Source organism: Heteronotia binoei, chromosome 3 (assembly GCF_032191835.1).
Source record: "Heteronotia binoei isolate CCM8104 ecotype False Entrance Well chromosome 3, APGP_CSIRO_Hbin_v1, whole genome shotgun sequence".
Classification (NCBI taxonomy): Eukaryota; Metazoa; Chordata; class Lepidosauria; order Squamata; family Gekkonidae; genus Heteronotia; species Heteronotia binoei.
The window spans coordinates 85,478,513-85,503,436 of NC_083225.1; the positions used below are offsets into that span (position 1 = coordinate 85,478,513).

Below are 24,924 nucleotides of genomic sequence, written 5' to 3' on the forward strand. Positions count from 1 at the left end.
TGGCTTGCTGTTTAATCTTCTAGTTTCTGCTCCTTTCCACTTTTTGCAGGGAACAGAAAGTAGGGGTCGAAATGGCTCATGAACTTATACAAACTAGTTTGGTTTGCAAACTGTCATGTTTGTTATTCAGGCACAAAACACAGCACAAAAATGTGATTCATGCCTATGCCTACTTAGAAAAGTACAATGGTCATGAACACCTAATCCCAAAATGACAGGAAAAACTAGATTTTTTTTGGTTTTTATTAAGCCACTTTCAAGTTCTCTAGCAATTATTTCTTTAGTCATACAAGAGACTTAATCAGTAAAAAATGTTTAGGATATACTGGACATCACAATGACTCTTTAGCAAAGGACTGAGTAGTGTGTCTAATTTATTTTTTCTGGGAAAATTATTACTCATATTGATTTTATATTAGAAAGTTAATTGATTTTTGTGGATTATACTTTTGAAATCTGCCCGTCTCATGTAGGCTAAACAATGGGCAACAAAAATGGACCCCCTATATCCTTACTACAGCTAAAAGACTCATATTGCAACACTTAAAATATAAAAGCTATCCTCTGGCAAATCAATGGATATCAGCATTAGAATGCAAGACATATAGATGGTAATTGTGTATCAGGTATTTGGAAACTGTTTACAGAAACTTATGTGTAGACCTATCACCGCTGTTACATTTTTGTCTTGTCTTTAAGTATCTTTCATTTTTCAAAAAAAAAAAATACTTGCTGGATTGTTCCTCCCCCTCCTTGTTCTTTTTTCTATTTCTTTTTTTGGGGGAAATTTTTTTTAAAAAATCAGGCAAGAGACAAAGAGTATAGCTAAGGCAGATCTTTTTTATTTTTTGGAAAAACAAAATGTAGCTATTTTAATAATATCAGCATAATTTCTAGTGCAATTTTGCCACGGTAGTATATTTTGAACCTCAGTATGAAAGCAATATTTTGCTCAGCATAATTGTATCTCAAAGTACACAAAAAATAGCCTGAAAATCCAATGGCTAATGAAAATATGGTAACAAACACTTACAAAAACCAAAATTGCACCTATGCCTCAAATGGTCAGATATTTATCTGAGTGCTTCTGAGCATTGCATGTATCGATGTCCCACAATTCTATGCAAATACTATTCTATGTTTCCATCTCCTAAAAATGCTCTGTCCTTAGAGATTGTCTTTTGCTGTTTCAGGAAAAGTTTGGAAAAAGTTTGTTTTTAAAACAAAAAAAAATGCAAAGGATTTCCATGGAACAATTTTAATTATCTTGCTGTAGATGTCCATATTAATTTCAAATATTTCTTTGTATTTAAATAAGACATGTGGTTTGGCCTAATCTATATCAATTCCATGGGGAAAAAATTCTGGTGTTTAAATGTTACAGTAATCCAAAATAAATCCACTGGAGTGGTCAAACATGTCTAAACATACAGTACGAGCTAAAACAGGATCCTGTAGCAAGTTCTCTACATTTAGTGCTCTTGAAATACCAAATGCTTAATGTACCAGTGTAGGTTTCACACTCTAATAAAGGTAACTACAAAATAATGCATTTTTCTATCACATCAGATTCACCTACATACACATGCAGATGTGCTTAAATCTGCACAATTTGAATAGTTTTTCAAGGCAATAAGATTATTCATTAGATCGGCATTGAACATTTCTTTAAAATTTGGAGATCTGGCAATAAAAATACACAAAGCCCAATTCTGTTCATATCTGTTTATAGTTCCACTGCATTCAGTAACCTCTGCTCCCCCATAAGTAGACATGCAACCCTATTTTTAACAGCTTATGTCAAAACCCCCAAGCATACATAAGTCATATGTATAGCTTATTCACATTACTTGGAAGGAAGTCCCGCTTGAGTTCAACAGACCTTATACCAAGAATGTGTGCACAGTACTGAAGTCACGTATATTTCAAAAATGACACAGGGTTTTAGTATACGTTTAGTAAGTGCATCTTAAGATGTAAACACAGTGATTTCTGCCCCCCCCCCCACCAAAAAAAGGGTACATTTTTAAGTCTTACATGTGAATCCTGATTTCTATATTGTTTTGACTAAGGCACAAAGCTATATGATTTAACTCAAGCAGAATGGCTGGCATTTAATCAGAATTTCTGCTAAGATATGTCAGATGATGATGATATAAGAGCTTTGCTAATATTTTATATCCTAGTCCTAAATATCTGTGTGAATCTATTTAATGGCACAATAACATTACTATAATGCAGTTATAACATGCTGTGTGGTGGTGTGCTTACACAGCAGCAGGTACCCCTCTTTTTATCACATTATGTTTCATATACCACATGCTAAGATTGCAATGTCAATCACTACCAAGTACAGAAAACTGGTTTAACACAATTTTTCTAACTTGAGGAATATGTCTTAAGCAAGCTTAAGAATAAGCCTTAATGTTAACAGTGTAAACAAGCATTTAAAATTAAGTACTGCAGGTTACTGATTCCAGGACCACAACTACATTCACTTGCAGAACATTCCTGATCTGTATGAAAAAGTAGGTGCTTTGACCTGTAGATATTCTGTGTCCTAAGGACAGGAAAAGATACATTTTAAAATATGTTTGGTTTTTCCTGTTCTCTCACTATGCTTTGTCTATAAAATATTATAAAACAAGCCCTATCAAATATCCTAGTTTGAAGTCCTAAAGCTGTGAAATCAAACATACTACTCTGGGGAAATATTTTGCATCCATGAGAAAGCCCACAGCATCTCACATGGAAGGTGTTCTTTCAGTCCCACAGGGCTTCACCCCCAGAACATGAGCCCTAGAACATACTAACACTCCCCTGCAATTCCAGCTTGCAGAGGAATATCTGTATGGGGAGTGTCTCCTTCCTAATAATTAGCTCTTTATTAAGCCCCTGAATTGGTAGCATTAGTGTGTTGTTGCAAATTAGTGTGTTGTTCTTAATGGGTGAGGTGGGGGGGGGGGGGAGATTCCCAGACTTTGCCTTTTGGAAGCTTCAGCCAGCTAAATAGCTAACATTTTATCATCACACATACACTTTGTGCAGAAACCTCTTAAAAGCTCACTTCATACCACTTTCTCTAGTGCATAAATATTAAATGTTTAAATAATTCTTAACAATGCGCTTAACAAATTTGATAGTTTGTTCTTAAAGGCTTTGGCGTAACTTATTGTGGCTTGTTCAGCTTGCTACAGGAGAATGGCTATGGCAAAAACATTAACAACACAGTTCATAGTTCGATTTTCCCATCTGACTGTGCAGGTACCTAAAATGGATTTAAGAAAAAAAGGAGTCAGGTTTTCATTTTTGAGCAGGAAACCCATCAAACGCAAATTCCCTTGCAAAAATAACCAACAAACGAATTTTCTACTAAACAGAACACAATAGAATGTAGCAATGCAAGCATAACCTTGATTAGTAGGAAATGGACTGCAAATGACAAGGTACAAGTTATTACTACTTGTAAATCAGGGCCTTAAATGGAAAAAAAAATCCAAGTGACAAGGGACTTGTGTTTTGCAGAGTAGGCAGCTGCACTGCACTGCCATTTAACCACATTTCTGGCACTAAGAACCAAACAACGCAAATACCTGCAATTGCCTGGAGTGTTCCCCCCAATGTATTTTTTGTGGTAAAAACAACTATGAAAGGCTCATATTTTGAATGGATGACCACTGGGAGAAAGGACAACTTAACCCTTTCTCTGACAGTCTTTTTCTGCTCACTCAAACCTTTCCTCCCAAACTGTGTTTTTCTTCTTGGCCAAAAAATATGCAGGGCCTTATCTATTCCTGTGGGACAGCAGGCAGTTTTGGGGTGGGGAACAGGGATGGGCATGAACCTAAAAAATTCAATTCAGGGTGGCCCCCAAACTGAACAAAGGCCACCACCCAAACTGAGCCAGTCCAGTGAGTTCAGTTCCCCTTTCTCCTGGCCATAGCTTACTGCACTCAGGAGAAAGGGGAGATCAAATGGGAAGAGTTAAACCCCTTTATTTGGCTTCTCCCCTCTTCAAAGTGTGGGAGAGCGAAACCAACAAGTGAAATGGCTCACAGGCATTTAAACTTAACAGTTCAGTTGCAAACCCCACACTGCTCAGCTGTTAGGTTTTCATGAACCCAAACAGCCGAAACGGACAAAAGTCCAGTAAATGTTTGGAGACTGCAAATCGACTCACTTTTGTGCAGAATTTTGGCTTGTGAGCCAGTTCATGCCCATCCCTAGTGGGAAAGCAGCAGGCAGTGAAGCATCTGCTTCCCATTTAGCCTTCTACTGTAGCTGCTTTTAATTAAAACAAAGAATTGGAAAAAAAATTACAAGCAACTGTGTTTTGTTTGGACCTAATTATTCTCATTCCAGAAAATACAAACTACATTATTTTAAATACCATGTCAAACATCCTTTCAATGCCCTGCCACAAATTCTGTTAGTCTTTAAGGTGCTACTGGACATTTGCTCTTTTATATTGCTATCGACAGACTAACGTGGTTATCAGGGGTCATTTTGTAGAAAAATAGGTGGTGGAGCTCACCCAGGGATTGTTATGCAGCTGCACATACTATTCAGTGGACAAGGAGGTAGAACTCTCAGGAGGAGGTGGAATTCTCAGAAAGGTTCAGGAGCTGTGCTCTTGTGAGCTCCCACTGAATCTGAGGCCTGGTGGTTACCCATATTGCTCAGCTGTTACCCTTTCCATTGTTACATATTGCATTTCACATTAATAATTAGATAAATGAAATAAATGAGAAAAATAAAATACATACATACATACAAATAAAATGAAATCTATCTTCTGGGTGGCAGTACTCACCATCAGTTGTGGTATCCCAAAAACAGGAGCTTGCTGTGTGCAACCCTGCTCCACACTTCTGCATCACTGCACATGTTACTGAAGGAAAAAAAGCACACAATTACTGGATTTGTTATGTCAGTTACACATGGGATGGTTGCCCAGGCTTTGATGATATTAGGAAGTGAGGTTTTTTTCCTGCTTCCCCACAGCACTGTGGTGTTCCTATGCACCTCCCAAGCTTACCCAGTCTTTTCTGAGACCTTTTTCAAACTCTCTGTGATGTTTTAGGAAAGACCCACATCTTCTTTGTCTTGCCCCCATCCCCTGCTGTGGCCATTTCCTCCTGCCACCAAAGGGATTTTTAAAAATAAATCAATCAATCAATCAGCATTATAACAATCTGTTTATTACTTTGAATTTCCAGATTTCATTTTGTTAAAACAGCAAGTTTATAACCCCTTTCATTATAGAGATATGCCTTGACCCAATGTAATCTGAAAAAAGGGGCTACAACTTAATTTTTTAGAAAAAGCTTGAAATGTAGGCTGCAATCAGACTACAAGCTTGATGTGATCTGGCAGCCCCTCTAATTACACTATTTTATTTCGAAACAAGAAGTTTTGATCAGACATCCCACCCTGAACCGACTTCACTGTGCACTTTCCCCATGGTCAGTCATTCAGATTGTTATGGCATCCTTTTTGTTTGTTTGTCTTTCATGCATGCACTTAAGTGTGTATCTGAAGCTCTACTCCTCTTTCACAGCTTCACAATCCCTCCACCAAGTACTGTGCCCCCCACCCCCCTCAGCCTCCTTCTAATTGCTTCTCTTCCTTGGAATACATGGAGGAGAGAGTGTAAGCATCGTGCATATTTATATGAGAGTAATCCCACTGACTTTAGTACATTGACTCTTGTGGGGCAGGGAAATCTGCCATGTGGCAGTCCATGTACTGCTTTGCTGTAATAGGGAAACCTAACATGCCCTTTTCTGTATGGAAAACACCTTAATAAAGCAAATCAGAGATAAATTATTCAGACAGGCACACTTTCCCCCCCATTAATGTTTTATAGTATCGAACAGTCTAAATGGGAATGCAAGAGTAAGACAAGCTGCATTTATACTATGTTATCTCTCAGCTAAATCTCTAGGGTTTACTTTTGAAGGCATGTGAAGCTGCCTTGTACTGAATCAGACTACTGGTCCATCTCTGTCAGTACTGCCTGCTCACACTAGCAGTGGGTCTCTGTCTTTCACAGCATCCATCACCTCTGAAATGGAGATTCTGGAGACTGAACCCGGGACCTTCTGTGTGCCAAGCAAATACAACAGGGGTCTTCAGCATGGTGCCCATGGGTGCCATGGTGCCCACTAACACCTTTCCTAGTGCCCAGCAAGTGTCTGTAGAAAGTGGTAAGGGCTGGGGGGGTTTCCCAGCAAGGCTTCTGACTGGGCACTGGAGATGCAGATTTTTAAAAACACTGCTTTGGCAACAGATGCGATCAGATGAGATGTAACTGAAGGTAAGTTATGGCAACCATTTTGTAGCTGGCTTCACCTCCTGCAGTAGCTGTTTTGTGGCTGCACCCACCATGCTGTGTCAGAAGTACAAAGGTGCCTGCAGGCTCAAAAAAGTTGAGGAACACCATTGTGCTCTTCTACAAAGTCCTGCTTTCTCAGGAAAAGAGGCGTATTCCTCCTTTTTAAAAAGTGGAATGTTCTCTTCAGAAAGCCTGAGATTCAACGTTTATGCAGAGTCTACTGAATATGTCTAGTTAATCTACTGGTGCAGTATAATCAGTAGCCTTGGGGTGAAATGATCTTTCTGGTAGTAATAAATCCCTTTATAAATAAGTACAGCTTTATTGCACTTGGAAGCAAATGAGCCAAACATGGAATATCTTTCTAAAGGAATTGTCTATCTCTATCTTTAACTTTACTGTTTATATGGCTATTGCCTTAAGAAAAAGTTAGAATTAAAAATTATTTTAAAAGACCTTACTCAGTATTTTCTCTTGTAATTGATTATTGTGGTATGAATTTTGCCACCAACATAGTCATTTGTATCCAAAAGCAGCCATGACACCTGTGCTCACACACTCAGCAATTCTGTATTTTTAAGTAAAGCAGTGACCAAATTAACCCTCAACCCATTAAATATAGAGCACTCCATAATCATGTTTGATATTTTCAATTTTATCATGAGCATCTTAATAATAGAGTATGATACTCTATTATATCTGTCCTCCAAACCCCTGAAGGAAGAGTGTTTATTCTTGCTAAAGTAAAAGCTCTTCACCATTGAAGTGATGTCCTTTAAAGAAAACCATTTGAGTCTAAAGGAACTGTCAATAAAATTCCACCTTCTATTAATCCAACCTTATTCATTGGACAATCTGGCATGTTCTTTTCTATAATGGTATAGTGTCTCCCTGTGAAAAGGTAGGGAGTCCTGAATGAAAGTTGCAAACCCCACTCCCAATTCTTCTCTATGCTAGCTGCTCCCTCCCTCATAAGCTGCATCTATATCAATATTCCACAGCAGCATAGTCTTTATATAATTCTAGGATGATTGTGGGTCGGGTTTATAAGATCATATGTAGAACAATCAGGAAAGTGCTGTGGAAACTTGTGCTTTCCTTGGTTCAGACTATAAATTATACAAACACTCCAAACTATACAAACACTCCAGCTTAACTGCCATGACAAGAAGAAAAACAGATTGGATTCATACCCGACCCTTCATTTGGAGTCTCACAGTATCTTACAATCTCCTTTTCCTTCCCCTCCCTACAACAGACACCCTGTGAGGTAGGTGGGGCTGAGAACTGCTTTTGAAAGAAACTCCAGCAGTTGCATGTGGAGGAGCGGGGAATCAAACCTGGGATGGTTCTGCACTCATGTTGCTCCGGGGCGGGCTTCTGTTTTGGGGTGAAGCAAGCTGGCGATTTCCCACCAGTTGCTCCGCACCTGCATGTTGCATGGGGCAAACCCGCGATTTGCCCTGCCACAGTGTAAACCTATGGCTATAAAACAGGTTTACACTACAGCGTGGAGTAACTGGTGCAAAATCACCAGCTTGCTCCACCCCAAAACGAAAGCCCACCTCGGACCAACATGAGTGCGGAATCACCCATGGTTCTCCCAGATAAGAGTCTGCACACTTAACCATTACACCAAACTGGCTCTGAGAGAACTAAGACCATGTACTCTTGAACATTATTTTTTGTTCACTACTCCTCCCTGCCCTCTCCAGAACTCCAAACCTGCAGTAAATCACCCATTTCTGCTTGGCTTTCAAAACAAGAAATACCTCAAGAGCCAGTTTGGTGTAGTGGTTAAGTGTGCAGACTCTTATCTGGGAGAACCGGGTTTGATTCCCCATTCCTCCACTTGCAGCTGTTGGAATGGCCTTGGGTCAGCCATAGCTCTCACAGGAGTTGTCCTTGAAAGGGCAGCTGCTGTAAGAGCTCACTCAATCCCACCTACCTCACAGGGTGTCTGTTGTGGGGGGGAGGAGAAGGTAAAGGAGATTGAGACTCTGAGGCTGGTTTCACACTGTGAAATTGACATGATTTTATCCCATTCAGAAAAAATCCACTAAAGTTTGAACCATTTCTGGGCAATCAGATAGCCGCTGCTGAAGCTGCAGGATCCCAGCAGTGGTCAGTGGTTGCCCATTCACACTGCTAGCCCGGCTCAACCACAGACCCACTGCGGAAAGGATTGTCTCTTTTAAAAAAGCCTCCATATGTGCGCTCAATTGGAGAAGCGCACCTCGGAGAGGGGTGAGAGGAACCCCTGCCACCTTGCCAGAAATGGCTTGGCGCAATCACACAGCTCTTCCGCTTGTGAGTTGCCCACGGGCATTCAGAGACAGCAGCTGATTATGCAACCTACATACGATTCAGGGGGATGCTACCAAGAAAATCCAAGTCGCTTTCTGATGCGGATAGGAGGCGTCTGCAGATGGGGTGAGAATGCGTGCAGCTCGGAGGGCAGATGTGCTTGTGTGATCGTGCACTTTTAATCTGAATGGAAGGCAGGGCTAGGTCAGGGCAAATCTCCTGTGTGAAACCACCCTGAGATTCAGAGTATGGGGTGGGATATAAATCCAATATCATCATCATCTTCTTAATTCTGGCCTTAACCAGCAGACAACCTCCCCAAGACAAGGGTTAATAAATGAGATACAGGGTGAATGGCATAGGATGGCAGTGATATATAGTAAATTACTCCTCCTGTTGATCAATTCTCCTTGGTCAGTGAAATCTCTGCACCAGTCTTGCTTTTCTCTACACTGACAAACTTAATACGCACATCTTGTTCTTGCCTGGATCCTATCCTCTTTGCCAGCCCTTTAAGTCCACAAGAGAATTTTCAGGAAGTTGTTTGTTGTTTTTATTTCCCATTCAGGATCTTCACTGAACAAAGGAATCAATTAAGACTAAATATTTATTTTGGGCATTTTTACAGCATCTCGCTAGAGTCCTGTTTGAGAGAAGGGGCAGAACCTTCTGCTCTGGCAGCAGCAGACCTTCTCAGGAGCACTTCCAGCAAAACTGAACAGGATCTCGTCTTCCTCTGTTTAGTTTAGGATAGTCATTTCAGCTGGATTCCCCAGCTCTCTCTGGCTCACTCCACTGCTGGAGTTCAAGAATGAATACTGCTTACCTTGGGGGCCAAGGTTCTTTCAGACCTGACATAGTCCATGATACAAGGAAAGTTTTAAAGCAATTAGTGATGAACTTTCCACTTGGCTGGAAAATTTCCTCAGCCAGCAGTGCATGTAGCAGACTTTGAGACAGCTATGACTCTTGGGATGTGACAAGAGCCTAAGAGTGATATAATTAAGAACCTGGCTCACAAAGTGTGTGTGTTTAAGCCAAGGGGAGTAGAATGGCAACCAGCAGATTAAAGAGAGATCCTACCTGAGGTCATAACATGGTTGGATCTAGAAAGAGTACAGAAAACAGTGCAGAGCTGGAAAACAAGACTCCCCTTCTCAGCCAGGAACACGGCCACAGAACGACGTGGTGGAGAGATCCAGCCAGGGAGCATAGAGGCCCTTGACTATGGTACACTAAACAGTAATTAAGGAGGTAGGGAATAGGGCCCCAATCCTCCTGTAATTTAAGCAATGTGCTTCCCAGTTAAGATTAGTAAACCTCCTGGTAATTTATGCTTCCACCAAACCCTTCCTTGCTATATGAGTCTGAAGATGTATATGTATACAGTTTAAATAAGTTTTACAGGTCCACTATAAATCAATCACTTGAAGCAAGTTTCCTTGACTCGCAGAACTCACTATGTAATATTCTGCAATTACTTTTACAAGTGCTGAAAAACATTACATCTAAGGAGAAGTAAAATGTGAGCCCCAGGGTTGGATCCAGGCAGCTTTTCTGCTAGTGAAAAAGAAAGAAGTCCTCTTTGATCACAAACAAATACTACGTTTGGGGACACGGAACTTGAATGTAAAAAAGTCATGTGGGATGTGACAAAGTAGGAACTGGGCACTATTAAATGGAAAAGATGGCTGGATCCAATCCACAGTCTCTTAGATCTCAGCCCAACATTAGCCTACTTTTATTACAATAGAAGTCCATAGGAGAACAAATCAAATGAACCTTCAGTGCTCTAAAGTGCAGAAGAAAATACATGGAACCTGCAAAGTATTTCCTCTCTCCAGAAGTGGATCTTAAAATCATTTAGATTTAGCCAGAAATAACAAAATCTCCACACACACACACACATACTTACCAATGTACTTATACGTCTTCCCCAGCTTTACCAGATGTGTTAGAGACTGTTCTACTATAGCTGCAGTCCAATGATTAACTTTGTCATGATTGTAATCTGCCTTACCCAGAACACCTTCTATGCACTGGATACGGAAAAAATAATAAAACATATATGGATCAATTTATACTTTGAATTCACTCCAACAACACTATGCAAAGTAACTCAAATGTTGCAAATGGTTCTTATTTGTCTCTTATTCCAAGTTGTAGATCTTAGAACCACAGTTCACTCGGATAAGTCTTAGAACATTGTATATTTCTATTCAGCATCCATCACAATGGAAAAATTGGCAGAAACAGAATGTACAAGAACATTTAGCATTCTGCTGTGGCTCCTACTTTGTGTAACGGTCTACCTGAAGAGGTCAGGAAAGCTTCCAAGTCTCCTGGCTTTCCAGAAACTATGCAAAACTAAACTTTTCTGTACACGTAACAGGATTGCACAATACAAAATGGTTCACAAAATGGTTCACAAGTTTACTTGGATAAGTTATTAGGGACTGTTGTCTGTACTGGTGTGTATAGATTACTGTTAGAAAGATCCTATTATGTTATTTTTGTATTGCTTACTGTGTCATGTTAATATTTATGCTATGCTTCCGTTCTTTCTGGTGGTTCTCAGATTCTAAAATCCTAATGCACTGATTATTAAATGTACCAGTTTGTTGATTGTGCTGACTCACTATGGGTAATCCACCTTGACCCCGTGAGAAAGGGATGCTATAAATAATGTAAATAAATAAATATTATACTGCATGCGTTACACTGTTAGAGCTATAACTCTGAGTTACTACCATTAACACTGTAATTCAGGAAGGACAATGTTATGTTGAGCAGCTTCTCTGTCAGAGCTAACTCCAGAGTCACACAATCACAATAGCTACAGAAATTTATGTTAATGTAACAACACTCCACAGACATACCTATGGCACTAGTGGAGATGTAGTTCATGGAGAAGTCACAGCCGCAATACCCAGGTTTAATTCCTGACCACCCTCTGAGCTGTCATTTGCTCTACTCCTTCTATCTAGCTGTGCTGGAGCCCTATGTTCGTATGGCTTCAAGAGGAAATTGGATAAACATATGGAGTAGAGGTCCATCAGTGGCTACTAGCCACAGGGTATAGATGGAACTCTGTCTGGAGAGTGATGCTCTATATTAGGGTTTGTAGAATCTTTCGGGCTCAAGTGCCGTGTTCTACTGGAGAAAGTTTTCCTTCCAGACGTTTCGTTCTCAGCTGTGGAGAACATCCTCGGTGGCGTTGCAGCCGGAGAAGGCGCTCTGACCTTCTTGGCTGCTGTACATTGAGTGGGGCCAGGGCTGCTGGAGAGCTGCTATTTCTAGGCTGGAGAGGGTGTGATGAAAGGGCAATTGGTTTGTGGATGTGCCCATTGTTTGGTGGGGCTCTATATTCCTGGTGCTGTGGGGGGGGGGGCCAACAGTGGGAGGGCTTCTAGCGTCCTGGGCCCACTAGTAGACCTCCCATTGGCATCTGGTTTTTTGGCCACTGTGTGACAGAGTGTTGGGCCACTGACCTGATCCAATATGGCTTCTCTTATGTTCTTAAGACAACTGCTATGTTTCGTCAATAAATCTTCCCTCCTTACTCTCCTGTTCATGAGGCCCAACAAGTGGGGTAGTCATTACACAAGCAATAGCTGGGGGTGAAGAGGAGTGAGTTTGTCAGTATCAAAGAGATAAAACTCCTCATGAACTCTTCTACATTTGCCATTCACTACTCAAGAGTCTAAATATTCAGAATCTGACAGCATAACAATGATTTGCAGCATTTCCTACAGGATATTTTAGGCTGCAATTGTACATACTGTTTGGCTGCTTAAATCCTATTGTTTTCTACAATATTTATACAGCTTTCCCCAATGCAAGATTACAGCCCCACTGTATGATGTAAATTCTGCATTATCCTGAGCAGAATGAAACAGAACAAGTACAGAATGTTTACTGGAAAAGTGTGTAAGGAAGCTGGATGTTACAAGTACATCTATTAAGGTGCTCAGGTATGTTCACCACTCCATTTGGGAATTACCCTCCCAAAGCAACTGCAAACATATTTTTATCAATTGACATTCTCAGATCTTTTACTTTGGGAAGAATGAATGTTCTTATCATATGCCAATAGAACACGCAGATACACATATGATAAAATAGAAACTATTGAACATATGATTATGGAGTGCCCTATATTTAATGAGTTGAGGACTAATTAGTCACCTCATTTAAAAATACAGAATTATTAAATGTGCAATGGCTACTATTGGATAAAAATGATTGTGTCACCCTCTCAGTGGCAAAATTCATAGGGACCACAATTAAATATAAGAAAATAATACTAAAGTCTTTCAAAACAATTTTTGGTTCTAACTTCTGCTTAAGGCAATAGCCGTAGGAGCAGTACTAGATAAGAGATAGAATGTTTACTGCTGGTTAAGATTAGAGGTAATTGACACCAAACGTCTTGACTATATTCAAAATCTTAGATATCTGATATTCAGAATTTCCTGTAAATATACTGAATATGCCTTTCAAGGATTCCCATTTTTTCCTAATGTTATTAGAGAATAGACAAAACAGCGTAGTAATCACAACAGCAAATTATAGTAAAAATGTATAGCTTACATCCTTTACAATACCGTGGGCTTCTTCAGCATTGAAAGTCATCTGTAACAATAAAAAAACCCCAACAATAGCATGTCACAATATTTGAGGAAGAAAAATGAAACAGAGCTTTCATATTGTACCTATTTTGCAGCCACTCCATGGTTACCAATAAATTACCAATGGGTTCAGGTCAAGGTACTGGGTAATAACCTTCATATTCCATAATGGCCTTGGATCTACATACTTGCAGGATCAGCTTTCCTTCTGTCACCATGATAGCTTTGCTCATTTGAGGGTGCTACTCTGCAAATGGGTAACTGAACATGTAGATAGATACAAGTAGTCAGTCGTGTTGGTCTGAAGTAGTAGAACAAAATAGGAGTCAAGTTGCACCTTTAAGACCAACTTAGTTTTATTTAGAACGGAAGCTTTCATGTGCTTAGAAAACTAAATTGGTCTTAAAGGTGCAACTTGACTCCTATTTTGTTCTTTCTGAACATGTGCATTCTCTGTTATGACTCCCATCTTGTGGAACAGCCTGCCTAAGGTCAGGAAGGCTCCCACTCTTGTCATTTCTCAGAATGCACAAAACAGGAATCTGTTTTTATAAAGGGCTTAGAATTGCAATATAAAGGAAATCCAGGACAGCATTTTTACAAAAGAGTAGGATTTCAGTCTATTCCAAAATTCATCGTACATATGTTTACTTTACTGCATTGTCTTCTACCTTCTAACCCACTCTTTACATTGTTTATGGTATGTCATTCCTGGACAGTTTTTAGATTGCATTTCTTTTTTTAAAAACCTGTAATCCTAGTCCTATTGTGCTATTTATTGGATGTTATATAATTGATTTTTAAAAAATATTTTGCAATCTGGCTTGAGTTTTAGTGAGAAAGTGGATGATAAATGAAGTAAACAGATAAATAACCAATCATCAACATGATTTGCACACCTACCCTTTTGTAGTAGGCCCAGAAAAGGCCAGTGTACATAGCAGATAGATGGGGATCTCACCTAGAAAGTCCTAAGAAAAAACAATGTATATTTCTTGGGTAGGTGGGAATACGTGGGAGGAACCATATTAAGATTGGAGACTTTTGCCTTCTAATCAGAGTGAGACAATTACCTCTTTCTATAGAAACATACAGAAAAGTACTGCCAGTTTTCTTTCGACAACATCAGGAATCAGGCTTCCCACTGTGGCACGCAGCCAGCAGCGCACAGAGCGAATTTTTAGTCTCATCATTGCCTGCACTCTGGCGGTGGGTTCAAAGCAGCGCTTGGAGACAGAGGCCGCTTTAATCCGGCACTTCATCCAGGCCTGCCACTTTAGCTCGGCTACTTCATCATATGTTTCCCGCCTTGTCATGAAGAGGCAATTGCCCGGCTTGTCAACCGGCATGAAATTCAAGCACCTAGCCAGCGCCCTACGGACCCGAAAGAATACGCTTCCAGTGGCTGGAGGAAATGTTGTCCGAGGGGTCTTCTTCGTTATTCATCTGCCAATCACAGAACAACTAAACAACTACATCCGCACAGAACAACTAAACAACTATATCCGCACAGAAAGTCTCCACGAAAAACGAAATCAATCCGCCCAGGGGATGATTCCGAGGAGAGGCGGGGGTGGGAAGGAAAACTGAGAACAGTCCAGGTCAAGGCTAATCTAAAGGGAAGTGCGAATTACCTCATCGTTATGGGGATGAAACTCCTCCATGTCCGCAGGAGCTGCTGAGGCGGCGACCTCCTTATTCTCGGATCCGGCAGCCCTAGATCAGCAGCCCCACCTCTCGGTCTGAGGGATGGCAGTTCTTTCTGCAGCTCCTCCTGCCGGCCAAAACGATTAACTACTTCGCTAAACCACGGGAAAAGGAGCCTTTCCACAGGGCCTGCGGGCGTGGCGCGAATCGCTACCGGAGTCTCTAGTCAGTGCCAGGCCTGAATCCATCTGACGTAATAGTACTCTGAGCATGTGCAGACAGGTGTACTCAGCTTGTTCCGTCGCGTATGGGTTTTCTGAGTGGAGTGCTCAGAATCTATTTTAGTATAAGGCAGTTACTTGAATAAAGGCGTTTTATTCGTTAATCGTCGTGACTGATCTGATTTTATCTGCACAAGTCTGCATGGATCATACAACAGTCCTTAAGAAAAAAAAGGCCTTGCGCTTCTTTTTATTTTTAGATGATGCTCACCACTGTTGCCATAACCAGCGTTTAAGAAGCATTAAGGGAATATATGGCTTCTTCCACCCATGGTTTTGCACATTTCTTTTTAAGCCATATTTTAGTTGTTTCTTGTTTAATCAGTGACATCGCTTTAATCAATCAAAAGATTTTTAATCTATTCATTTAACTAATAGGCTAAATCTCACTTTCCTTCTTTTTAAGAATTAATCCAAAACCTAAAGTCAAACCCCTTTTTTGTACTTCTTAGACTATAGTGTGACACTATAATTAGTTAATCTTTCAGTGACTTATAAAAATGTGTTTTGATCTGGAAAAATGTTGAACAGCTACTTTACTTCAGGACAATGGAGATCTTAGGACCCAGAAATAATGAATAAAGATTTCTTAAATTAGTATGAACTTCAGCCTTCCATGGTGTCAGGGAAGGAAGGGGTAGGGCCCCCCAGACTGACCAACAGAAATCTCTTTATTATATTGATGAAGTTTTGTGTATGCTTTCTGGTTTCAGGGTCATTCACATTGGCACACGTGAACAGTTTATGGGTAAGGGAAGAAAATGCGATTAAAATAATTTATATTAGCCATACCTAGGCCAGCCCCTCTTGCAGTGCTTTAACCGGTTTGGGGCAGTATCCATCCTATGCCAAAGTATTCCTTGAGGGGTAGAATTTGACTTGAAGGATGCATGTGCCAATCCCTCCCCCAAGAGATCTTTCAATTATGAGGGAGCTATCACCCTCACAGATTAAAGAGTCCCTTGGGGGGAACATTGAGGTCAGAGCAAGCATGAGGGCCAATTCTCTCCTTCCGATTTAATGGAATGAAGAGGTTCCATTAATCAGAATTAGGATGATGGGATGGCCACATCTTTCTGCATTCTGTTGCCAGTGCTGCCATGTCAGAATGAAGGTAGTACTTAAAAGCAGCCCTCAGTCTCCACTGGTTTGGGGGTGGGGAAGGTAAGAGTAAATTCAAGCTCTCAGTGTTTTTCAATAAGGGTATATTTACTTCTGTAGGGGTGCTGTTCTGCCCTTGTTTTAACTCCAATCCCATCCATACACCCAACATCAATTTTACTAGTATAGATTACATCAGGGCTTTTTTGTAGAAAAAGCCCAGCAGGAACTCATTTGCATATTAGGCCACACCCCCTGGCATCACTATTTTACATAGGGCTTTTTTGTAGGAAAAGCCCACCTGGGCCTCATTTGCATATTAGGTCACACCCCCTGACACCAAGCCAGCCGGAACTGCGTTCCTGCTCAAAAAAAGCCCTGGATTACATGAATTTGCAATGATTTAAGTGGAATTTTCTTCCAAGCAATAGTTTTCAGACTGGGACATGGCACCACACTCCTATCCAAAATAACCAGATATGTTTTCTGCATAATTGCTCTGATCCAGTATTTTGTGTGCATTCTGGTACACACATGCAACTTCTGAGTACATTTTCCTGGTTATTTCACTTAAGGAGCTGGCTATGTATATATCCTTTGGTATGCATGGAACTGCCAGTTTCTTCTTTAATGAAAATTTTTGTGCAAAGAAGAAAATGCATGAGTGTGCCAGGTTCATGCTTCAAAAGATCACAAGAACTTAAATTTAGTATAACACTTCTACAAGATGGATGTTTTTCCTAACTATATGTATTCTGCAGTATCTCCACTTTGGATCTAAAGGATGTGATCATAATGGCTTCTGTGCAGACTTGCCAATCTCCTCCCTTTGGTTTTTTTCTTCATATGTGCACTCTAGTGTCATAATAGCCCTTTCAAAGACTGAAATAAGTGGCACTAGAGCATTATAGCATGCCACCACTGCAGCAATTACCAACTGAAAACACCTCAAAAAACCCAATGATGGCAGGAAAATGGGGCCAATATGGAAGGAATCTTTACAGGGCAGGAAAATATACACCATTTCTTCCAGATGGCATGTTTAACCAGGGGTCATTTTGTAGAAAAATAGGTAGTGGAACTCATCCAGGGATAGTTATGCAGCTGCACATACTATTCAAGGGACAAGGAGGTGGAACTCTCAGAAGGAGGAGGTGGAACTCTCCGAAAGGTTCAGGAGCTGTGCTTCTGTGAGCTCCCACTGAATCCGAGGCCTGTGCTTAACTCCAAAAAGATTGAAGTAAAGCCGGTATGGAATTAATATTGAGGAAAGGGAAGACCTGGAAACATGATGATCCTGACAAATGTCATGTGGAAATTTATATGGCCTGGGACCTATATGGCCTGGGACCTGCCTACCTGAGGGACCGTCTCTCCCCATACGTTCCCCAGAGAGCACTGAGGTCAGGAACACAAAATCTCCTCTCTATCCCCGGGCCAAAAGAAGCCCGCCTGAAAGTCACTCGAGATAGGGCTTTTTCCGTTATGGCCCCCACTTGGTGGAATCAGCTGCCGGAAGAGGTGAGGGCCCTGCGGGACTTGGCTCAATTCCGCAGGGCCTGTAAGACGACCCTCTTCCGGCTAGCTTACACCTAGCCGGGATGGAACTTGACGTAACTGGCCTGCCATCTGTTTATATAAAATGATATGTTATTGGTTTTAGCTGCATTGTTTTTATGAATTGAAATGTATTGGTTTTAATGTTTAAATGTGAAGTATTTAATTGTTTATATTTAAATTGTTAAATTGTTATTGTTGGAAGCCGCCCTGAGCCACTCCTGGGAAGGGCGGGATACAAATCCCGAATAAATAAATAAATAAATAAATAAATAAAAACATTAATGTGGAAGCAGCCCCTGGTTGCCTTTTATGGAATACTAGGAATAAGGCCCATTGTGAAGAAAAATGTAAGGCTCTAGAAAGAGACTATGGTGTTTGCCCGTCTACCCTTGCTATCTTCCCACCCACCCAAGTGAAGGCATTCACTCCTCTCCTCTCCCCCACCTCCAAGGGAGCTGATCTCTGCCATCTGGAAAACAGCTGTAATTCTGAGTGATTTCCAGTCCTCACATGAAGATTGGCAACAGTGGTTGCCCAGGAGGAAATGGCTGGAGGGTGGAGTCTATGGCATTGCACCTGTCTGAGGTCCCACCGCTTTGCAAACCCACCCTCTCCAGGCTCCACCCCTCAGCTGTCCAGGAATTTCCCAACCTGGAGTTGGCAACTGCTAAGTCACAGTGGCAGTCATAGGGGGATTGCTGCTGAACAGGAGCAATCAGCCAGGCCTAGTTAAGTCATGTCAGCCAGGTGTCATAGTCACCCAGAGGGTGCTGCCAGGCCTAGGGTAGCAAACCTCCAGGTGGAGCGTGATGATCTTCTGGGATCACAACTGAACTCCAGACAACAGTTCTCTCTCTCCTTTCTGAAGAAAATAACTGCTTTGGAGGGTGAACTGTATGCCATTCTATTCTGAGGCCTTTCCCTTTACTGACAGAAGTCGGTTGCCTAGCAACATCTGGCTAGAGGTAAGACTGAGGGGAGGAGGGAGACAGGCAGTGACAGGAAAGAGGCAGCAGCCATTGCCTGTGAGGAAACGCTCCCAGCAGGGCCAGTCCTTGCTGCTTACTTACATTATGACGGTGGCAGCTTCCTGGCTATTTCTATAGCCTTTGGAGGCTGCATGTGCTGGGAGGCCATCTGTGTAGGCTGTTGATGGGGCCGCAAATGTCTGTTGCCAGCATCGCTTTTCATGAGGGCGGTTGACAGAGAGGACACAGAGAAAGGTTGGAGATGTGTCTGTCTCTGAGGTAAGTCTGTTTTGGTGGTTTGTTCAACATTTCCAGGCCTGCAGTTGGTGGGGGTAGGAGAATCAGCCAATGGGAGGCTAGAGATGCTGAATGAGCTATGATGGGCCAATTAATTGTCCAGTGCATGGAGTGCACCCATAAGCCAATGGGAGAGCTCCATTTGGCCACCACCATAGAGGAAATTATATATAATGATGATGTTTTTAAAAGTGACTGAGAATGCTTGCAGAAGTGCAAGACTCAACTCTAGACTTAGTTATTGGCTTTCTCTCCCATACTGTTGGCTGGAATTTTTCTCTAGGGATATTTTTAAGCACTTTATTAACAGTAGCTTCTGCTCTGTAGCATACTATCCTTAGATACGGCCTTTTCCAGGCTCTAACAAAGTTATAATGTTTATATGAACCATCAATTATTGCTAATGGATATGTTTTGTATTTTCTGTTAATTCTAGTACAACTCATGCTTGTAATATTTTATGGAAAAGAAAAATGAAAATAGTGAAAAAGGATCTCTTATATGTTTACACTCACTTCCCTTTATATGTTAGTATAACAGTTCCATGCTTTCCCTTATCTTTTTTCTTGGCTGAGTGCCCCTTTTCTCTCTTCGTTGTTTCTCTGTCTCTCCAACCCAGCCTAGGAAACAGAGGGACTGACTAAAATTGTTCTTTTTTTGTCTGATAACAGCACACAAGAGGCTGATGATAATTAAAAAATTAACAAACTTCTTTATTTTACTTTTGAGGGGAAGAGGTCAGGTAGGTATCAGGTTTAGGATTTAGAAGGTAAACAGACAACATGAATGAGGTAACTTTGTATAAATATAAACAAGAGATTTTTGCTGTTCCATCACAAAGTCGAGTCCAACTCTTTGCGACCCCGTAGACAAAGTCATGCCAGGCCGTTCTGTCTTCCACCATCCTCTGAAGTCTGCTCAAATTTGTGTTAGTTACATCAGTAACACTGTCCAGCCATCTCATCTTTTGCCATCCCCTTCTTCTTTTGCCTTCTGTCTTTCCCAGCATCAGGATCTTCTCCAGTAAGTGCTCCCTTCTCATTTGGTGGCAAAAGTATTTCAGCTTCAGCTTCAACATCTGACCTTCCAGGGAACAGTCTGGGTTGATTTCCCTTAGGACTGACTGATTTGATCTTCTTGCCATCCAAATTGGAGAAATCAAGGGAACGTTTCATGCAAAAATGGCCATGATAAAGGACAAAAATGGTAGGGACCTAACAGAAGCAAAAGAGATCAGGAAGAGGTGGCAAGAATACACAAAATAATTATACAAGAAGGATCTCAATGTCTTTGACAACCATGACGGTGAAATTGCTGACTCTGAGCCAGACATCCTGGAGTGTGAAGTCAAATGGGGCTTAGAAAGCATTACTAACCACAAAGTGAGTGGAGATGATGGTATCCCAGTTGAGCTATTCAAAGCCCTAAAAGATGATGCTGTTAAACATTATGTCAACAAATTTGGAAAACACAACAGTGGCCACAGGATTGGAAAAGGTCAGTTTTATTCCAATCCCAAAGAAGGGTAATTCCAAAGAATGTTTAAACTATTGCACCATTGCACTCATTTCACATGCCAGCAAGGCCATGTTAAAGATCTTATAAGCTAGGCTTCAGCAGTATGTAGATCAGGAACTACCAAAAGTTCAAGCTGGGTTTCGGAGAGGCAGAGGAACTAGAGATCAAATTGCCAACATTCGCTGGATTATGGAGAAAGCACCGGAGTATCAGAAAAATGTATATTTCTGCTTTATTCGCTACACTAAAACCTTTGATTGTGTGGATCACAACAAACTGTGGCAAGTCCTTAAAGAGATGGGAGTACCAGACCACCTCACATGGCTCCTGAGAAACCTGTATAAGGGTCAAGGAGCAACTGTCACAACAGGATATGGAACAACTGATTGGTTTAGAATAGGAAAAGGAGTTCGACAAGGATGTATATTGTCACCCTGCTTATTTAACTTATATGCAGAGTACATCATGCGGAATGCTGGCCTGGATGAAGCAGAAACTGGAACTAAGATTGCCGGGAAAAACATCAACAACCTCAGATATGCAAATGACACCACTCTAATGGCAGAGAAGAGGACCTAAAGAACCTCTTGTTGAGGGTGAAAGAGAAGAGAACAAAAGTAGGCTTGAAACTCAACATCCCAAAAACTAAGATCATGGCATCCGGCCCCATCACACCTTGGCAAATAGAAAGGGAAGACATGGAAGTAGTGACAGATTTCACATTTCTGGGATCCAAGATCACTGCAGATGGTGACTGTAACCATGAAATTAAAAGATGTTTGCTCCTTGGGAGGACAGCTATGGCGAACCTAGGCAGTATAATAAAAAGTAGAGACATCACCCTGCCAACAAAAGTCTGTATAGTCAAAGCAATGGTATTCCCAGTAGTAATGTATGGCTGTGAGAGTTGGACCATAAGGAAGGCGGAGTGCAGAAGAATAGATGCTTTTGAGCTGTGGTGCTGGAAAAGAATCTTGAGAGTTTCTTGGACTGCAAGAAGATCAAATCAGTCGGTCCTAAGGGAAATCAACCCAGACTGTTCCCTGGAAGGTCAGATGCTGAATCTGAAGCTCAAATACTTTGGCCACCAAATGAGAAGGGAGCACTCACTGGAGAAGATCCTGATGCTGGGAAAGACAGAAGGCAAAAGAAGAAGGGGACAGCAGAAGATGAGATGGCTGGACAACATTACTGATGTAACAAACATGAATTTGAGCAGACTTCGAAGGATGGTGGAAGACAGGCGTGCCTGGCATGACTTTGTCCATGGGGTCGCAAAGAGTTGGATTCGACTGTGCGACTGAACAACAACAACATTAAAAGGTTTTAAATAAATAAACATGTTAAAAATGTTAAGATGTGAGTTCAGTTACATAGATATCATGTTCTCAGCTGCACACTACACTGGCATTCTGAAGTCAAGTGCAAATTCACAATATCAATTATTATTGGCTTTATCGTGTAAATTTTTATTTATTTATTTATAATTTATATCCCGCCCTTCCCACCAAGGTGGCTCAGGGCGGCTTACAACAGATAAATCAAACATAAAATTTTATGTTAGGTATCTAAGATAAATGACTATGATACTGAACAGAAAGTGCAATGGGCTGTTCATCTAATCTAGAAATGAAGGACAATAGTACATGTGAAGCAGGACATGATGACTATTTTTGACCATCAAGGTTATGTTTAGAGAACCAGCAAAAAGCTGCCCAAAGCTGTGTTGATAAATAGGGTTGTTTGCTTTGCACACACAGGAAGAAAACCCCCAGAATGCAAATGCTAATATACCCCAAGGCAGAGGTCAGCCAAGCTCTGTCATTAACAGCTTTGTAGAGCTATAAGAAGTACTAGTTTTGGTACCCAGTTTTGTGAGGTAAGGACCAGATGTGATAGCTGCAAAAATTCTCCAACAGATGTAGCAAAGTAGCACAGAACCCTCCAAAGCCATAAATTCGCAAAACAGAGTTGTGTTTCCCAGAATAAAAGCTGATGGCTATAAAGGTCAACATTTCGCCTTATGCAGACCTTCTGTTATGGCTGTTCTCCCACAAGCCTTCAGATCAGAATCGTTCCGCATCTACTTTTAGTGTGCACTGTGAAGACGCACCTTTTCGGCCTCTGCAGGGGGCTTCTTTTTTTCTTTTTTTTGCTGGTTTGGTCACAAGATACTGTAGCGCTTCCTGAGCCTGGCCAGCAGGAGGCGCTGAGGGATGGCAGTCAATTGTACTGGCAGTGAAGAAGGTGAGAAGGTTCAGCGCAAGAACAGAGAGCTGTGCTCTTGCCGGCTGCTCTGCACCGAAGCGTGTTGGTGGCCCCAGCTCCCCTTTTCCCGTCCTCGAGCAGGAAGGTGGCCTCTGGCCCAGCTGCGCTTAGAGGGCGGTTGGCGGGGATACTCCTTGTGCAGTACCAGGAAGGAAAGCCGCAGCATCCCGGCTCGGGACCCGCAAGCTGGGGGCAGCAGCTGGAGCAGCAGCAGAGCGAAAGGCAAGCCGAGGACTTTACCTTGTGGTAAGCGGGGGGGGGGGGGGGGGGTGAGCTTTCTGCGAATCGCGGCGGGGCGCGAGCCTTTGCTCACCGAGTGCTCAGGGGGCATCTGCTTCAAGGCGAAGCAACCTCTCGCCTCTTTTGGGCGGGCTTTTTGGACATGGCTTCACCCGAGAAGCAGGGGCCGTGGGGGCGCTTCTGTTCCCCCTCCCTTCCGTGAAGTGGCAGCTCCTGCTCCTCGTAGAAATTGGGTGTGTGGGTGGGGAGGGATGCAGCCTGGGGTGGGGTTCCGAAGGCGAATCCTGTGAAGGGTGGTTGGGATAAGTTGTTGCTCCCCCCACCCCCTATTTGCTTTATAGGCTGGAAGGAGGCGACGGCGAGAAAAATGCTATCAAAGTCGGGGGACTGGAGGGGTTCTGGGCATCAGCTTCAGAAGTAAACAAGGAAGTGTCCTGAAGTAGGAAGTTTAGCCTTTCTTTTCCGAAATGAGTTTAACCCCATATGAAGCTAGAAGGAGACTTCCCCACCTCTGCAAATCTTAGCTGGGCTGGCATACTTGACCAGTCTCTTGAAAGTTGACTGATTTTTTTTTTGATGGGGGGGGGGAGGCGATTCTATTCTTTTATGCAACATTGCCTTCTCAAACTACCTATTGAAAATCACAGGGCAAATAAATTATCTCCCAATTGCCTTTGTTTCAAGATGAATGACATTACTATTTATATGTGGCTATGTTCTTATGGTAAAGGATTTGGCCTTTATTAGCATGCATGCTCTTCACCTCCCCACATACACTTTATATAATACAGTTTGAAGTGCTTGTCTATTTTTATATTTGTATACTTGTTAACCTTGTTCAGGCACATCATTATGCCTCTCCTTTACAAATATCTTTTACAAATAACTCTGGAGACAAAGAGAGTGACCTAGGACTATACAATTAATCATAGGCTAATTCTAGTTTTAAATCTACTCTCATGGGTTCAGAATACAACATTTTATTCCTTGAAATGGACCTTGAAATATATAGCTGGCTTGGTTTTAGCATTAAATATATGCAAAACTGGATTAAAATGATCTGAAAAGAAGGGGAAGGATGTGGATTTAAAATAGCTCTATGATCCAAATATAAGGACATGGTGGAATATGAACACCAATTAAATCTGTGGCTGAAAGAACTTGGGGGCATCAGTTGTGGTTCTCGAACAAACAAAAATTTCAGAGTGTCTAAACAAACGTTTAAGAGAGGCTTGTATGGATGTTCTATCAGAAGCATTAGGCTCAAATTCAAAATCAGCATTTACCATTGCACACTAGCATGTCTATTCTTTGTTGGCTAAAATCTTGCAATATGCTCAGATTTGTTACATCAGAGCATCTTGAATTGCAGCAAGGGTGGGGTCTGAAAAACTATTTGAGATCTGTGAGATCCTTTGGTTTGCCTGGGACTACCCCACAGTGTTTAGGTAATCTCAAGGAAGTGTGCCTAAGATTTTGGACCAAAGCATAGGTCTTGCCTATATTAAGCAAATGCTATGTCTTCTGATAAGTGACCTCACACTCATTCTTTCTGTGTTCAGGAGTTAGCACTTAGCATTCAGAGATCTTTATTCCTTAGATAGAAGATATTATTTGATACCGAACCTCTCCTGTAGTTATTCAGTAATATTTATTAACCAAATTTGATGCTACTTAATAAAGTTCAAAATATTGTACAACATAATACAAAGTACAGTCCATAAGGACATTAAAAATTCAGCAGACCGAAACCTAAAAATAAAATTTAA

The 24,924-nt window shown here is 41.5% G+C and overlaps 2 protein-coding genes across 2 annotated transcripts in view; one reads left to right on the forward strand and one right to left on the reverse strand.

The window, feature by feature from the left end:
• Positions 1-820: 820 nt before the first annotated feature.
• DYNLT3 (dynein light chain Tctex-type 3) lies at positions 821-15,082 on the reverse strand. Its single transcript, XM_060234112.1, has 5 exons — positions 14,910-15,082; positions 13,238-13,279; positions 10,560-10,683; positions 4,814-4,891; positions 821-3,268 (listed from the first exon to the last, which is right to left on the reverse strand). The coding sequence occupies exons 1-5, from the start codon at positions 14,937-14,939 to the stop codon at positions 3,192-3,194; spliced, it is 351 nt and encodes a 116-aa protein (XP_060090095.1). The 5' UTR covers positions 14,940-15,082; the 3' UTR covers positions 821-3,191.
• A 7,798-nt stretch (positions 15,083-22,880) lies between these two features.
• SYTL5 (synaptotagmin like 5) overlaps positions 22,881-24,924 on the forward strand; it is a 178,374-nt gene continuing 176,330 nt past the window's right edge. Inside the window, exon 1 of the mRNA XM_060234113.1 lies at positions 22,881-23,161. The gene's annotated coding sequence lies outside the window, so the exon portion shown is untranslated. The remainder of the gene's footprint in view (positions 23,162-24,924) is intronic.